Source organism: Triturus cristatus, chromosome 5_1 (assembly GCF_964204655.1).
Source record: "Triturus cristatus chromosome 5_1, aTriCri1.1, whole genome shotgun sequence".
NCBI lineage: Eukaryota > Metazoa > Chordata > Amphibia > Caudata > Salamandridae > Triturus > Triturus cristatus.
In genome coordinates, this window is record NC_140587.1 from 554,728,635 (window position 1) to 554,747,141 (window position 18,507).

General features: G+C 44.1%; 1 protein-coding gene across 3 annotated transcripts in view; it reads left to right on the forward strand.

Moving 5' to 3' along the window:
• Positions 1-18,507, forward strand: part of TRPA1 (transient receptor potential cation channel subfamily A member 1) — a 1,005,076-nt gene that overhangs the window by 573,177 nt on the left and 413,392 nt on the right. For all 3 annotated transcript variants that reach the window (XM_085605436.1, XM_085605435.1, XM_085605437.1), the window contains exon 9: positions 17,052-17,100. In XM_085605436.1, the coding sequence (XP_085461562.1) occupies positions 17,052-17,100 (49 nt within the window). The remainder of the gene's footprint in view (positions 1-17,051; positions 17,101-18,507) is intronic.

Genomic DNA, 18,507 nt, shown 5'->3' on the forward strand with positions numbered 1-18,507 from the left:
AACCATCTTTAAAAGGGCTATGCGACCCATAACATGAAGTGCAAATTGCGTCTATTTCTGGACATCTCGCTCCATTTTGACACCAGAGGCATCAAATTGAGGAAAAGACACCAGGCCCGAGGTCTACAGGTCGGCTAGGAAAAAGGAGAGGAGTTGGCCTAATGGCTAGGGCGTCGACCTCGAATCTGGGTAACTGGGTTCGAGTCTCGGCAATGATGCTGAACATCCTGTGATTCTGGGCAAATCACGTAATCTCCCCGTGCCTAACAAAAATGAATGTGTCCTCATGTAATGCAACTGGAGCTATGTACAGCGCGCTGATGCCCGATAGCTTTGGGTCAAGTTTGTGCTATATAAAACTCTGTAAAAAATAAATAAATAAAAGAGAACAGAAAAGCAGGACATCATCTGCAAGGAGTGTGATTCTCTCTTTCAAGCCACCATCCCAGGACCACCCACGAATTTGGACATCACAGTCAAGGAGCCATTCAAGATGCGCAATCACAAGGGCAAATAACAAAGGGGAATGAGGACAGCCCAGGCGGGTGCCCCTGTGGATAGGGAACATAGCAGAGAGTGATCCACTGACTCAGACCTGTTAGAAGAGTTGGCAGTAAAGGACTCTGATGAGTCTACACAGGTATGTCCCGAGCCCAGCACGCTCAAGTGCAGACTGGAGTAAGGACCAGTCCACCAAATGAAAGGGCTTTTCAAAATCTATTTGACTCAATACCTGCAGGTGGTGGGAGCTGGTTATTTGGCATAGTGTCACCTGGACCCTTCTAATGCAGTGTTGTATACTTTGCTCTGGCATAAATTCACAGTAGTCGCGGTGAACCAAACCCTGTAACCAGTTTGTCAGGTCCTTGGCAAAGAGTTTTACCTTAGTGTTGATCAAAGAAAATGGCCTACACGAGAAGCATTGGTCAGGCGAATGGCCTCGTTTGTGGATGACCACTATAGACGCCGAATGAAGCCCAGGAGAAAAAATCCTGCTCCACAACCTCGGTGTATAGCTTGAGTAGGAACGATGTCCCTTCAGTGCAGAACTGCAGTAGTATTCTATGGGGAACTCCCTCAGGGCCGGGTATTTTGCCTGTCAACATATCAGAGAGGGCAGAGTCAATTTTGTCTGCCGGGATATTTGGTCCAATTCCTGGATCAGAGAAAGAGGGGTCTAGGGCAGCGGAATATAAACCAATAGCCGGTATTCCAACTCCTGGAGGGGGATCAGGACTGCAGGCATATATATCCTCCTAGAATGCTCTAAAAGGCCATAGAATTTCAGGAACACGCCTTAAAAGCTGGCCCTTTCTGGCCACCAGCTGGGGTACTGTTCTAAAAGTTATGTCCTGGGTAGCGAGCCAGTAAAGAAGTTTCCCCGAATTTGTCTATGTGTTCAAAGATATTCTTCATTCTTCCCTACCAGCACTGTTTGGCCTCACCTAGGAAGAGCTGTGGCAATTGGTCCCTGGCCACCACCATCAATCGAACGTTGACCGGGGACGGAGGGTCCAGGGCGTGACGCTCTAGGGCTGTAATCTTTGCTAGCTTCTCCTTTTCTCTACCTCAGATTAACCCTGTTGCTTGTCCTCAGATCACCGGCTTACCAGCCACCAGTGGATACCCGCTGAGACTACGGACCCTTGATTAATATCAAAGTACGAGTGGATCTCAGACTCCAAATAGGCTTCAAAGTTGTTGTTGGTAAGGTACCAATCATTAAGACACCACACGGGCCTCTGGGTCAGGTCCTCAGATCTGACTGTCATGTTGAGTGGAGCATGATTTGAGATTCCCCGTGGGAAGATGGTCTTGCATGTCACTTGAGAGACATTAGTGGCCAGTAGAAGAAAGCGATCCATCAGGGAGTCCTTTTTATGGACTCCTTTTTATGCGCCGCTAAAGTATGTGTTTGTGTGGTCCAAACCCTCCATGCATCACAGACCCCGAGGGCTTCTGTCCAGGCCACAACTTGGCGTGCATTTGAGGCGTGTCACTGAGGGGAGGGGCCAGTTGCACCTAACTGAGGGATAAGTACTGCGTTAAAATCATGATGATTATCAGGATGATTATGTCCATCGAGAGAGTAGAAAGCAAACTGGTCAGCAATGACAGTGTGGCAGCGGGTGTGTGGCTGTGTACATACACCAAAAGAAAATTATATTGTTGGCCCTCGAGTAGACTCTCCAGTCCAACATATCTACCACTAGGGTCTGTGTGTATATTAGTAATCGTCAAAGGGAATCCCCTTTGTTGCAAAATAGCCACACCTCAGAAACCCCAGGCAAACCCTGAGAGGTAAACCCTGTTATAACTGTAGCGCTGGAGGAAGGGACATTGGGTTCCCAACAGATGGGTCTCCTGTAACATGAGAACAGTAGCTGGAAGCGTTTGGCATACTGTAGGATGGTTGTGCATTTAATGAGGTCCAACAGACCAGTCACATTCCAGGACATCAATTTAATTGAAAGCAACATGGCAGCAGGTGTGGTAAAAGGCAGTCAGCGATCTATCTTAGCAGGGGGCTAAGGATGCCACAGGCAGTGGTGACAGGAATAAGTAATATGTGCGGTGTAGTGTGAGAGCTAAAAGAAATATTTGTGGACATGGCACAAGACATAAGAACACAATACAACTAACAATTCCCCATAACCTAACTCCCCCACCCTGTACTTACACCCACAAAGCATCTTTCGCCCAACAGACGTAGGCAGGAACATAGCTATTTAGGCCCCCAGAGGGCTGTCCATCTTCAGCAACTTCCTTGGCCATAATGTGGTCCAATTCCTAGGAGGCAGGCCTACTACTTTCTCGGGTGTTGGTCCTGTAAGAACGGGTCCTCCTCTCCCTCAGTGGTCTCGGGCACCCCGTCACAGCCCACCCCAAGAGATTCCATGATCGGACAGTGCTTGCAACCCACTCCTAGCCTGTTCAGTGGACTAAAAAAAGTAGGATTTTGAGTTGAAAACCACTTTCAGTTTTGCAGGGAAGAGGAGCATGTATTGGAGATTAGGTGCTCAGAGCTTTGCTTGACCTCAGTAAAAGAGGGACAACGTTGTTGAACAATCTTAGTATAATCGGGAAAGAGCATTATGTGGGAATTCTGGTATCGAGGATTGCTTCTCTATCTTTAACGTTTAGTATCCTGGTGATCAGTGGAGGAGAATGCGGGGCCAAGGAACAGTGGGCACGCTCCACCACATACCATAGTGAAAGCGCGGTCTCTAGAACCCATCAGCGAAGTCAAGCCTCCAGGAATTTTGCAGCATTCAACCCCTCTGGGAAACCAACAATTCCCACATTATTGCAGTGGGATTGGTTTTTGGCATCTTCATCCTTCTCCACTAGGGCCACAATGGAGGATGGCAGGCCAGTAACCTACCACTTCAGGACAGCCACATCATCCTCCACAGAGGATTTGTGGCATTCGGCCTCAGTTACATGGTTAGCAACATTTCTTAGGTCCTGGAGGAGGAGTGCAACAATCACTTGAACCTTGCCCACTTTGTTGTCTAGTGTGCATTTCAAGTATTGCATGGCCTTGAGAATGGTGGCCTGGTCAGGCTGGGTGTGCTCCTGGGGGGGCGTTATCCCAGGAGAGCCAGATGAGCTCCTGTTCCCTGCCAGCGCCGTGGTGAATCAGTCTATCTTGGTCTGGGACTACGCAGGTTGCAGGGCCTTATCCTTGCCCATCTTAGTGGCTGCAGGGGTAAGTATGGGGTCTGAAGCCTGGTTTGGAGCCCCAACCGGGCCCGCTTGCCTCAGGTAGCACAAGTAGCCAGATTCCTCTGGGACAATTCCAGTACTCTGGGAGTTTTTACCAATCCTTAAGCATGGATTCTCTTCGGTAATGGTCAGTGGCGCCACAGGGGGGAGGAGGGGTCTGGGTTTCAGACTGGGTCAGGGCTCCAGGAGGGGAGGAGAAACAGGTGAAGTACAGACATCTCCCACCTCCACTGCAGCCCCTCTCAGGGTCCCCCCTTACCGGCGTAGATGTTTGTGGCTGAGGTAGCTGGGATCTCTCTCCACTGTGAGAGGCACAAGGTCCCAGGGTCACTGCAGCTGAGGAGGATCGTCTGTGTGCCTGGGCCGCTGATGTGAGAAAAGGCAGTAGGTCCCAGCCAGAGCTGGCAGTCACCACCTATGACTCAATGCAGCAGAGCGTCTGTTCACAACTGGGGATGGGGGAATATTCGGTGCTACAGTATCGGGGGAGGGTCCCAAAGATGCACATTGTGCCACAGTAGGCCTTGTCTGCCGGCACAGTCCCTCGGCATTAGGATGTGTGCCTCTGGAGTCTGTGTCAGCCACAGGTTCTGGAAAGGAGTTAGAGGCCGGCCCTCTGTATGCTGGACCCAGCAGAGCGGGCTGAGGCTGGACGAGCCCACCTCAGGCAGGCCCTGAAGAAGAGAGGAGTGTCTTGTGAGGAAGTGGGTTGTCTGGTGTGGCAAGCGGGCCCTTCCGTTGAGGTGTCAAGCACAGCTTGTTCTCTGTGACTGGCCACCTCCCTAGTATCAAAGAGGCTGTGCTGCCGCCCGCAGGAGAGGAGGGCCGTCAGCAGGCCACACCAACCACAGAGAAGAATAAGGCTGCCAGGTGTCACGATTCCCCTGGAGCCCCAGCGCAGGGAGGGGTAGCTGCAGACTCCACTAGGACGGCGTGGAATGAAGCAGGACCCAGAAGTGGCAGTCCAATCAATGAGGATGAAGCTGGAAGGTGGAATGGTTCGGGAGCAGTTTCACACTGGGACATCCATCTTGGCCTCCATGGCCATGCCCCCATGATATTTTACTAAGCCTCTGTGGCTGAAATCGGCCCCTGTATTATATTGTACTTAAACTGAAATTTTGGCAGAGGTTCTTCAGAGGTTTCTAGTCTACATCTTTATTTGTAAAATGGGGGAGGGAGCACATTGCCTTGTATACCAGCACAAAATGTTCTCTGATGTGTTAAAGGCAGTGCATGACAACATCCACGTAAGGTGAAAGTCTTTAGTATTCACCATTGATGGTGCAGCCAGTGCTGTGTATCTGTATACACCTGTTTTTCTGGATGTTTGTTCTGCTTCAGTCGAGCGTAACACGTTTCAGGTTGGGGCACTGGCAAAGCTGCTCACAGTCTTCTCAGTTTTCTGAACCACTCCTAGATTGCAGGTGCATCTCAAAGCTCGTCAGCTGAACAACTCAACAAGGAGCTAATCACAAAAGGGGTAGGGAGCACAGTACCTGACATACTGGTGCACAATTCACTCAGATGAATTGTGGTAAATACAGAGCATGTTAGCACTCACTTTAGTTGAAATCTTTAGAATTCACAATTTTTGGTGCAGTCAGTGGTGTATCACTAAACATGTGTTTTGGAATATTTGTTCTTCAGTATTGAGTAACAACTTAAATTTGGGAATGCGGGCAGTGCTTTTCACAGTCCTCTCAGGTTTCTGTACAACCCGCAGAGTGCATATACATCTCAAAGCTCAACAACTCAACAAGGAGATAATCACAAAAGCAGGGTAGAAATACACTGCCTGTACACAATTCGCCCAGATGCAGTTTGCTACATGCAGTGCATAATAACGCTACATCTTCATTTCTGCCTGTTGGGGGTGAAAACCAGGAGTAGAAGTGGGGCGTAATCTATAAAGAACGATATTCATAAGATTTGATCAAAACAGTTTTTATACATTTTGGTAAAGAATAACCGTTCCTACACTGTTAATAACAGCCTTGAGTTGCACAAGGTAAAAGGAAAGAAGGGGGTCTCCTGCGCTGTGAAGAATAGTTTAACTTGCATTTGTATTTCATATAAGGTATGTGCATTATATTCTGCTTGCAGCTTACCTATACGTCAAAGTTTAACAATATAGAAAATATTGTTTCTTTTTTAGATGTGCGGCTTACTCCACGCCCACCCCTATTCTCATTAACCCCACACCCTGGGGCAGATTTACAAGAAACTAACGCGGTGCCGCAAGTCATTTTGCTGCTCCACTCTGCGTTAGTTTTGAAGCACAGGGATGCAACATATTTACAACAATATGCCGCATCTGTGTGCTTCCACCTGTGCTTGCACACAAACTTGCCATGCGCCGGCGCAGGCACCCTTGCATGATTGTGCAAGGATGCCTGATGCCTGGGTCGTGGGGAGATTGTTTTTGTGCAAAAACAATCAATTGAGGTGATTTCCTCATCCAATGCGTGCTGTAGAATGCAGCACACATTGGACCAAAATAACTCGGCAAAACCACAACTAGAAGCTGTGCGGAGAAAGGGGGTAACAACATACTTAACAATTAAACCCCTAAAGAAGCACCTACCGGATCTGTCATTTGACCCCCTGCTTAAAATCATACAAGCAAAACTCCAGCCAACTATCTACTACGGGAGTGAAACGCTGAAGGGAAAAGACGCCACAACCCTCGAAAACATAATATCAAAGGCATACCGCGCAATTTTCCACCTCACTAGAACGGCCTCCCCCGCCCAAATTCGATTGGAATTCGGACTCCAAAAACAGACCTTGGAACGCATGGGAGCCTACGTGAAATGCTGGCATAAAATTAAACTTGATGTCAAGGGAAGCCTGAATGAGCTACTCTGGACAGAACTCTCCCTCTCAAGGAAAACCCCGGCAAAAGTATACCTTCAGGAAGCAATAAAACAACTGGGGCTAACAGAACTGTGGGAAGTCCAGAGCAATCATCAAATTTTTAAAAAAACAGTCACAAAGGTATCTCGTACCCTATCTGCACTAGAAGACAAAAATACCCTAGCTAAAAGATCGCATGGCTGGATGGTCTTACACACTTACAACAACCTAACACCTCAACCATACTTGAAAGTGGGTTTGAAAACTATTGTAAAGGAAAAATTCCTCAGACTAAGATTGGGGGCAGGCCCTTTTAATCAATTCTTGCCTCCCTGGGAGAAAAAGGACGAAAACGATCAATGCCGGCTATGTAGTAGCGGTACAGAAGACGCAATTCACATTATATGCATTTGTAAAAAGCTAAAAGACATCAGGAGTACCCTACTAAAACCCGTCTTTAAACAACATGGAGCCAGAACATGCAGACAAGCACTAATGTTGTGCTTTAACCCCGCCTGGGTTCAGCTAAATTGTAGGTTAATTAAATTTCTTGATATTACCGCAAAGAGACTAAAAGAAATCCGGACTGAATTGCCGAAAGACCAAGCTTAGATGAAATCCTGACCAAATCACCTCCAGCTATAGTTGCTATAACTACAGCTAACTTTCGCAAAATTGTGTTAATTATTTTATTGATTGTGATAAAAATGTTTTTACTGTACATAGCGATTTTAGTACGAAATGAGTGGAATTTTACCTCTGTATATGTAAAGGTTTTAATTAATCATGCATAATAAATAAACTACAGAAAGAGGAAAAAACGAGGAGAAAAGAATACATTTCTCCTCGTTGCACCTCGCTACGGGTGGCGTAGCATTCTGACACATTTCTAGATTTACGATTGCTCGGAAATTTGGAAATGCATCAGTGGACATGGGTGTTTCCACGCAACACCCAACATCCATGGCACGCTCCTAAGTGTTGCATGAAAAGGGGCGATATTTGCAAGCCTACTTAAGGCTACGCAGGGTGGCTTTACATGTGCTTGTAAATATCACTCTGAAGGTTGCCCTGCCGGTGCGTCACGCATTGTGACAGAACTGGTGGCACAAGGGATTGTAAATCTGCCCCCCTTTGTGCTAATGATCACAGTTCCCAAACATTTTTTTATTGAATTTTGCAAGTTTCCAAGAACCTCTACTGATACCCGGCGAACACAAAACGTGGTGCCTCTCCCCAGTAGCATGCTCCGGGAAGAAAGAGACAGACAAGGAACGGAATTGTGTGTCAGAATATTTAAACTGGCAATCTCCTGCTTTGTGCCATAGCAAGCCAATGAGGAGCAGGGTAGTCTGCCACCCACCAGTAGAGCACAAAAGGTGTTTTAATTTAAAATATAATATACATAACAGACACAGGAACCTCATGTTCAATGGTGATTCCTGGCCCATCAATCAGGAACAGGGAAGCCAACCACTGAAAGATAGCTACATGGTTCTGTTATAGTTCCCTATAGCCCTAAGGAAAATATTTTTGTTCCTTAATGTGGACTATGGAAAGGAACATTTTTTCCAGAATTCATTCTGAAATTCGGTCCTGAGACTCGGGAAAGCCAGCAGTGAGGAGCGAGCACTGACAAAAGCATCTGAAAAAGGGATTCTTCAGAGCAGCTCTTTTCCTTGTAGCTTCCATTTCCCGATGCTTTTGTCTGTGCTAGCACCCCAGTGCTGCTGGTCCACTCACTGACGTTTGCAGGTGATGCCTATGCCTGTTCTGCATTTAATATAAAAAAAGTCTAACTTACCGGCTTTGCCAATGTTTTTTTTTTTTTTTAGCTCAAAGCATGTTGCTTTATAGTACTTGTAGCTGCACCTTCCTCAGGTATGGAACCACACAGATGGACTTGTCATTAACTTTACCAGACTATTGCCTATAAAGCCAGGTATCATCAGTTTCCAGCTGGTTTATACAGTCTTACTCATCAGCATGAGCACCACTAAACATAAACTTGTTTCTCAATTGCAAAGTGTGAATCATAAGTTAATTGCCGCAGCTCGCCTTTGCCAGCGGCCAAGGTAGGCACCTACATGCGCTTCTACATGGCTTTTATTCATATTATGTAGAATTTCTGTCTGCCCAAGGGCACGCAAGTCCCAGCAAGAAAAGTGAGAGCACTTACGTGGCATTTGTGTTATCTTTTATAGAGTGCTTAATTTGTAAACGAATGATTGCCGGTCCCCAGAGCTCTGTTCTGAAGCCTGCGTCCGGCGCTATTAAATCTCAGTGCACTGAATACCGAGGCAGTGTAGTCTAGAATCCACAGCATGGCTCTTTAATCCACCAGACACTCCCTGCCCCTTTATGTCACGCTTGCAAGTTCATGCTTTTTCCTTTGTGACGTGTATTCCATCTTTCTCTTCTCCCTTTTCCCCCTTTGTTTGTTTCTTCCTCTCTTTCTCTCAGGAAATGTCCAATCAGAAAAAATAAGTGCTGGTCTCCAAAAATGAGTTCCAGTGGCCTCCAGCTCAAATTAAGCACTACTTTTATAGATGTGAAACCAGCTATAGATATGAAGAGCAGCGCTGTGCCTCCAAGCATTCACTTCTGTTACACAGTCATTCATCCATTTACTCACCCATTATTTTAGCCACCATCAACTGAATTCATCCACTTAAAAACCCTACCTTCAGTAACTCACCATCTGTACAACCCCACACAATCATGCATCTCAATTACCAAGCACTATTAACAAATAAAAAATCGATTGGCTTTGGTTTACCGCTGTTTGCTTGCCATTATGTTTAGGTGAACATACCACGGAAAATGATGGTGAATTACTAAAAAAATATGACTTTCTGGGTATTACCACTTTTATTTTGGACGCAATCGGGACTGGTCACATGGGACACCGATGATCCATCGTAAACGTTAGGCTGACAGGTGCATAGAATCCTCCCCACTTGCCAAGGGTGCAGCTACAGGAGGGTGTTTGGATTATGACACCCCGCGAACAAATGCATTCTTGGTGTGGTAGTTGGGTCTGGGGGACAAAATTCGGGTCTGCTATGTCTGTGTCAGTTTTCCTCCACGAATAAAAGACAGTGATTTTTTTAAACACGTTTTATTAACAGGCTTTCTAGCGGTGGGGAGAGGAGTTGGCCTAACGTCTAGGGCGGTCGACCTCGAATCTGGGGAACTGGGTTCGAGTCTCGGCAATGTTGCTGAACATCCTGTGATTGTGGGCAAGTCACTTAATCTTGCCGTGCCTAACAAAAATGAATGTGTCCTCATGTAATGCAACTGGTGCTATGTAAAGCGCTCCGATACCGGGTCAAGGCGCGCTATATAAAACTCCGTAAATTTTTTTATCTGCTTTAACAATTTCGGTGTTTTCTTTACATTGCATAACAAAATAAACAACCAGCAGTAGTCAGGCATTGTTTCTCCCCCTTCCCTAATCCTCCCTCTTCCCCTTAGGCAAACATATTTCACAGAGCCTCCTTTTTCTTCCCTATCACATATGAGAGCACTTTTAAATACTTGAGTTCAGGGTGTGCACTTGTACAAGCTCCTCCTATGTTTGATTTAATAGACTATAATGTCTCCATCTCTAAGAATCTAGGCCACGTTTAGGGTTTACATGATTACTGACTTGCCTCTTTGTTTACTAATGGCTTTGTCAATGGTGGCCAAACCATTAATGTTTCTAAGTTCATGCTTAATCACTTTTAATAAATGTCTGCCTAAGCAGTGGTGTAATCTATTGTACTGAGGCAAAACACTTTTGCATGTTAAAGAAGTGAACTTTTTTGAATTTTTAAGAGACTAGGACATGTTTTTACATTATATTTGTTGCTCATTATCCGTGCCAAACATTTTCATGACTTTGGTCATGCATGTAATCTTGGAACTAAGCCAGATTCTAGGTTCGGCTCTGGCTCTGCTCGCCCTATTGATGGTGCGCCCATGTCTATTTGCAATTATGACTTTTTACATGAGGGCATCAGTCATTTCATAAAATGATTTGTCAAAGGAGAGGATTGAAACATGCTGTAGCCTATATGCACCAATTGATGGGATCAGCCCATCCGATTTGGACTAGGTAAAGTGCAGATTCCTTTAACAGGACACCCATCTTAACAACTATATATCTTCCAAGCCAGTTCTAAGGACCGCTTTATTCCTGCTGTATGACAAGCACATTTAGTTGCTCATTAAGAGTTTGACAAGCAAAAGACACACAATTGATGGACGGAATGCAGAACAAATCAAAACATTCACCCTCAGTCAAGAGATCTGGGTTAAATCCATCATTCTTTTGCTCACCATGCCACCCCAGTTTAGACCTGGCCATATGCAAATCAGTCTTGACCCTGTGCCTCATGGGAACACTCCAACCCGACCTGCCAAGCCAGGTCATCCCTGGACCGGAAACAAGCATCTTAGGACTGGTTTTGGGGTTTCACCCCTCTTCAGCCAGGATAGCTTGATTCCAGTGGCACTGTGAGCCCAGGACCCACGTCTGGGCATAACTGGAGCACTTGGGGCGAGAAAGCAAAAGACACACAATTGATGGACGGAATGCAGAACAAATCAAAACATTCACCCCCAGTCAAGAGATCTGGGTTAAATCCATCATTGTTTTGCTCACCATGCCACCCAAGTTTAGACCTGGCCATATGCAAATCAGTCTTGACCCTGTGCCTCATGGGAACAGTACAGCCCGAACTGCCAAGCCAGGTCCTCCCTGGACTGGAAACAAGCAACCTAGGACCGGTTTCGGGGTTTCACCCCTCTTCAGCCAGGATAGCTTGATTCCAGCTACACAGTGAGCCCAGAACCCACGTCTGGGCATACCTGGCGCATTTAGGGCAAGAAAGCAAAAGACACACAATTGATGGGTTCAAACTAGAATAGCATGGTGAGCAAAACAACAATGGATTTAGGCCCAGATCTCTGTACTGGGGTGAATGTATGACATTGTTCTGCATTCTGTCCATCAACTGTCGTTTTTGATTTAAGAGTTTGACAGCAGGCCAACCAGACCGCTGTAGAGGACTGACCACCAAATTTAAATATCCCTAATGAGACAGTGGGAACACTTTAATCACAAGTTAAATGCCAGTTTACATTCTTTTTTTGTTTTTGGAAAAACATCCATAAAGTATTGCTTCATTCCATAAAACAAAAAAACTAAATCTAGTTTTCTCTCTGCGAATGAGGGCTATTGATTATTTTTCCTACCCTGACAGTCATGCATGGCTTGCCTCGCATGCTGCACAGGGGGTCTCAGGAAGAAAAAAAAATTGGGAACGCCCAAGCTAAACAGGTCTTGTCTTCTGCTGCATTGTCCTCACAGTCCCGAGGCCGATGAGGGATCAGAGGTTTCCAGTTGCAGAACAAGTTTAGACTCTGACTTTAGAAACCTTTTGGTTCCTCCGCCTTTCAAAGAGGTGGAGGAATTTGAAATTTGGAAGAGTGGCATTCTTCTGATTTATGGCAGGCTCCTGCTCCACCAATCTACATACGACCCCCATAATGCCAATTTGTGGCTTGTGGGTATCGTTTTCTCATTCTTTTCATTATTTAATGTCATTTTTAGGTCTTGCATAGCGTTGCAGCGCAACACGCTATTCGCTTTGCGAGACATGCAGTATACACTATGGTGGGAGGAAGCTCCGTCCACTTTCTGGCCATATTTTTGATTGGCTTTAATCATAAATGCTGCCTTTTGATTTGTTTTCGACTTCTTGGTCCCTCCTCCTGACGGCCATGTTGTCATTTATATCCTTCCCTGGCTATTGGCCCCTTTACTCCAAAACTATTTTTGGTCCTGTGTTTCCCCCCACCCCCTCCCGCAGTCCATGACTTTTCGACCCCCCCCTTACACCTCCCACTCCCGTTCATGCCTTCCTGGACCCCCCCTCCCGTTTCCAATGCAATAGGTCTCACGTAAATACGAGTCCTATTGCATTAGGAAATGCTTGTTTGTTGTGGGATTGGCTGGCTGATTGCACTCTTTTTTTATGTTGCGCTGCTGACGTCTTATTTTGCCTGACTCTATAACACATGTGCAATACAAGCATGCAAATGCTTCACTTCCGCCTCTAGCACACTTGGTGCACCGTCCAAGTTACAGGAAACTGGGTGATCCGGGAATGTGTGCCCCAATCTTTGCACTGACAGCTTTTGTTTGTTTCTGGCGCACACGCCTGTGCAGGTCCTGGTTGTAAAGGAGATTCCAAGCAGATTCCTTTAAATTAGCATCGGGACTTTATTACTGGCATGGCGGCAGTTTGCCGTCCACTTCCGCAGGAGCGTAGCATGTTTTCTTTCATCAACACAGCGCCCGCCGCACTTCAACTTCTAACATGGCAGCTCGTTCCCGGGGTTTGCTTGCTGTGTGTTTTTGGCTTGTTTTGTGTGCCTTTAGTTGGTGAAACATTTTGCTTTACGCTTTCCTGCAGAGGCGCAGGACGCGTGGACTCACCATCATGATTTAATTAACTCAGCCTGTAAAAAACATTTGTTCAAAGGTAAAAAAAAAATATCCTTTGAATTCCCAGTCTTAATAGATTGCTAAGAAAATCTAACTCAAACGCATATGATAGGGCACTCCCTTTCCCCATTTTATACAGGATTTAAAGCCATCTGATAGATGCGGTGTTATGTCTTTTAGCTCCTTTACTTGTGAAATTGTTACTTAATTAGGCGCTTCAAGTTTATCAACGACCTACCGGTTTGATAAGCATAGCTTAAACTTTAAATGAGGCAAGAGACCTGGGAAATACTGACCAGCATGCACGTGCATTCGCTCATTTAAAATAGTTAACTGTAATTCGCAAAAACTAAATGTTGGAACAAACATTAATGAGTTTAACATTTTTATTTGAAAGTCGTGTGAAGGATTACATATGTAATCAAGAATGTTGAAAAATGAAGTCGAGTACTTAGAACGTAAGGTTAAGACCCAAACGGGTTGAGGTGTGTTAGAGGGGTCTGTTGTTGTGGTAATAAACGTCAAGAGCGAAACGCCTATCTTTAGAGGACAAACACCACTTTTCTAAAGCTGTATACTTTATCGGAGTTTTACGGGTATTGCCGCGTACGCTGCAACAGTTCCAAAAACTATATTTTTTCAATATGTATGTAGCTGGTAAACTTTTTCTTGAATTCTGATGTATTCCCAAAGAGCATGGGTGGCCATATTATATTGTATTTTCATTCTTGAGCTGACCTGTAACAAATCTCTGTATTATGTGGGTTGCAAACTAGTATTGTTTCGCTTCAGTTGGGACAGTTGGGGTAGCACACGTTTTTATTATTTGGAAATGTAAAGGTTGGCTCTGAACAGAGTTGTGTCCCGATGACAAGGACCCACATGCAGTATTCCAGCAGGAAGGTCCTTTTACTTTTTTGACACCTACTTTGTTCTCCCCTTGTCACTGTTAATTGCATACGTTATTTGTCCTCAAAGTTGGGACTTGTGCCCTTTAAAAGGAGTAACTCATGTTCTCCTGGCCAGATCAGTAGGAAGTGGGCCTTGTTTCAAGAAGCTTTTTTATTTAACCCTTCTATTTGGTTATTCCAGTTTCTGGGGACTTTTTTGTAAAATCTCTCTTTAAAAAACGATATATATATTTCTGAAGTGTGCATTGCATCATAAGCAAACAAGACAATGTCAATATAGATATTAGGGAAGTGTGAATACTTTGGTTGTGCATAACTTTTATTCCCTAAATATGTTTGCAAAATTTAATCTGAGAAACATGAAGCGGAGACCCAGGCTGAAAAGATCAAAAGAAAGTTGCATACTTTGATTCAACCATTCAAGCTATGTTTTTTAATATTTCGAGGCTGTTCATGCTGAATGAATTAACGTTTCTTACATTTGCAGTAGGATTGGAAGGGCTGTTCAGTGATCTTTTTGCTGCATCAACGTTTTAGTTTATTTTTCTTCTTCCGCTAACCTCCCACTTTATTCAGCAGTGTATGATTCACCACAAGCCTCCGCCTTATTAAAGGAAATGAACCAGTTCTTTCAAGGGCTCCATTAGTGTTGCATTATCACATGGTCCCCGGGATCTCCTAAAATGCATAATGCCTTAAGGAGGAGAACAACGGGAAGCTGAATGTTGTCCATCCACAAACTTATAGTCAGTACATTTGGATACTTTGCAGTATATATGTGTGAGTGGGTTGTGCTGTTAGATGTTGAGTATTTTGTTCTCTTACACATTTATTGTAGTTTTGGAGTGAGTTGTTTCTTACAGCTATGGCATATGGTATGCAGCTCTCTGGTTTTCAGAACGAAGGATGGTGGTGTTCTGACACATGCTAACAATGTAATTTGTGGTTCCATCTGTGATCGTCTAGAATTACTTATCCGTGAAAAGCAGCAGTGTTTCTGTCGTAACCGGCCTTGAGTTGTGGGATGTATCCTTAAAAATCCTTTGTCGCTCTTTTTTATAGCAGCTCCGTATTAATCAGTATGTAGCAACAGGGTGCACGGAGACAAGCACTTCAAAACCTGTTTTTCTTCAAAGCCATCCTGCTTATCTTGTTGTTTATTAATTTACGCTGGAAAGTCACTGATAATCTTGCTTTTAGAATTCCACAGAGTGCTTGTGGATTCATGTTCACTCCCTCTATCCTCCATCACCTCTTTCCCCCCTCCCAATCAACCCCAGCCAGATCGCCCTCACATCCAAACATGCTTTATTTAATCGCTCTACATAGTGCATCTTTTCGTCCCCCCAACCTCAGGAACCTGCAAGCACTTTTCCTTTCATTCCTTGTCATTTTTTGTATTTTGAGGTCGAGCCTGGGCAGCGCATGTACACACCACATAAACTTCCCTCAACGCCACACAGTTCCACACCACACTAATCCACTACACACCACACAATTCCACCCCACACAATTCCACAACTAACAATTCCAGTTCACACCACATAATTCCACTCCAAACAACATACATCCACTCCAGTCCAAACCAAAACACTGGTAAAAGACATTCTCATTTACAACGCCAATCGCTCTAACCCTCGCAAATGCAAGACCTATTGGCATTGCCACACATTCCAAAAGGACGGTGGAGCACTTACATAGACATAAAAGGCATATAATATTCATACTTTAATACTTACAAACTTGCTAAAAATACAGTATGCCTGCAATATTCAGCTAAGTACAAGCCCCTGTGTGCTCTTCCTATTGTCTCTAGAAGTAGTGCAATTGCAGCGCTGGGGGGGGGGGGGGACTTTATACGTGCACAAATTCCATCTTTCCTCTTTCTTTTAAAGCAATTCTTGTACCACCCCAGCTTTCCTCTGTTTCCTCTCCATCCTCTTTCCTTCCTATGTCTTTAGATAGGTCAAATGATCACTCGACTGCAAACAAAAAAACATAACTAAGAAACATTGTCATTTGCAACGCCAATAGCTCTAACTTTCCCTAAGGCGAGACCGACTGCATTCCAAATGCTTGTTCTTGTTTGCTTCTAAATCACATGCATATATATTCAGAGGCAGTCACTGCCATCTCACCTAAATCTAGAACCACGCAAAGCTGGTAGTTTGAATTTTGTTTTATACTTCTGAGTATCAAATGTTTTATTGATAGTAAACGTAAATCAGAAAAAACATACAGCCTTGGTGGCAGGGTAACACTATCACAAATGTGATAAATGTCCTCTTTTCTGTTGGACTAGCACTTTGTAACCTATGGCACTTATATCAAGGTGGATGGGATGTCCACCATGTTTATTCACAGAGACCCCTGTTTCCATAAACAAATTAAGGGGAGTGAAGAAGTGCTGTAGAGCAGTGGTTCCCAAACTGTGGTCTGGGACCACTAGGGGTCCACCAAGCCTACTTCGGGGGTCCACGACTGCTTATAAAATTAATCATTGACAGATTAATAAATTGTATAAAAATGAAGAAGCAACATGTAAAATCGAAAACTTTAAAACGTTCGATAATTGTGCAGTAATGTGAAATTAGAGGCTGAAAAATGAAGTAAGTAAGTATGTAGCGAAACTGAAGTTTTGTCGTGTCTCAGTGGGGCGGCTTTCTCCTGCTTCCCATGGATCTGCGAGATTCGAGAGAGGCAGGAGACGAGAGGGGAGGTGACACACTCCACTGTTCCACTGTGTTCTCTAGAGACCAGGTAGGGATGGAACAACGATCGCAGAAGCAAGAACCTCACAGCGATGAACAAATAACTTCTGCTTTTCACCAATGCAACAAAAGAAGAGAAAATAACTGGAATTTCTTGGCTGGTTTTCACGCTATAACAAGATTTTAATTGGTGTTCATTTACAATTTGTAGTCTTTTCCTGTCAAAAGAAAAGAATGGATCCCATCTTCCTCTGAAAGTATTCATAGCTGTATTCCTGTTTGTCTCCTTTCTCTATCATCCTTATTGAATAATCACTTTAAATATTTTTTTTCTTTTTTTAGGGCTGCATTGTTTGATTACGCAGATCTAGCGGAGTATTTGATTTCAATGGTAAATATTTAACTTTTTTAACTGATTACCAGGAATGTATTAAATATTATTTAGCGCAAGCGACTGCTTACTTAACAAATAGCACCAGCTAATTACCATTTGTGTAAACATTAATTTCCTGGACAGAATATGCCTGGAAGCCTGCAGTAATAAACCTAGTGTTGAAGTCTCATTAAGAAAATCTGTGCCTGGCAGCACATGTCCACTATTCATATTGTGCATTTATAACGACACGGGTTTTTATCGTGTATCTGTGTAAATGTATATTTTCACATCCCTAAAACTTACTGTGATAAATATTTGACTACGTTTGGTATCATAAACAACTTTTATTAAACTGTGCTTTTATATCAAAACATCTTTTATATTTTTACAGCTTAAAAAGTGTGAAAAGAAGCAAGTATTTTATTTCGATTGTACAATCAACAGAAATAGTAGTGTCTTATAGAGTGTTGCATTACAGTTCATACATAATAGATAGGGTGACACACAGGGCTGTGATATTCTGAGTTAGTACCCTACGATATTATAGACAAACAGGTCCCTCCATAACTACGAGAACAGACAAGTGCTTACACACCCAGGAAGGTATATTGTGTGTGCCATTTTCCCAGTAAGATATTTTAAATAAGGCAGCTATCGAAAATGCATTTGGGTATTTAAGAACAATGTATACCTTCCCACCAAGTAGAGTACAACTTATGTAACTACTGAGGTAACATTTATTCCTTTCACAAAATGTATGTATAATCAGCAATGTGGGCAACGGTTCCAAAGAAGCACTTTCAATAAGCGACCAATGCTCCTCAATAGATCTTCTGGCCTTGTTGTCAGTGGGGAATATAAGATTGGAAAATTAATTGCATATTTTCCACACGTTCAAGAAGTGACAAAACGAGAGATGGGCTGGCCCTGGGCTGAATGGACTGCTGTGAACTTTAAGTGCATCAAGCTCTTCATGATAATTAACTTCTCGACCTGATGTCAAAAGGGAAAGGGTCGCTAAACACTGTATCCACCACCATTGCAAACACTCCCATCCCTTGGACTTCTGTAGATCTGTTGTCTACCGTCCAACCACTTCTCTCACATTCTAATTGCAGGATTAAGTAGAACAACAAAGACCTTTCAGAATCTATGGACATCTTTGCTAAATCGCAGGTCAGTATAAAGGGGAAAGGAGTTTAGAGAATTCAAACAGGCAACACCTTCCCGCTTGTGATGGATTGCTTGTAGGTTCAGGGAAGGTGACCTTCAGTGGTCCACTGATCTGTTCAGAAATCCTTGTAGACGTAAACCGAATATCTTCTATACAGACTTACAGAGGTTTATTGACAATGTTCAAGGTGTAGCCTTTTTTTAATCAGTGCAGGACCTCCAGGACAAGCACAATGTGGTAGATGCAGT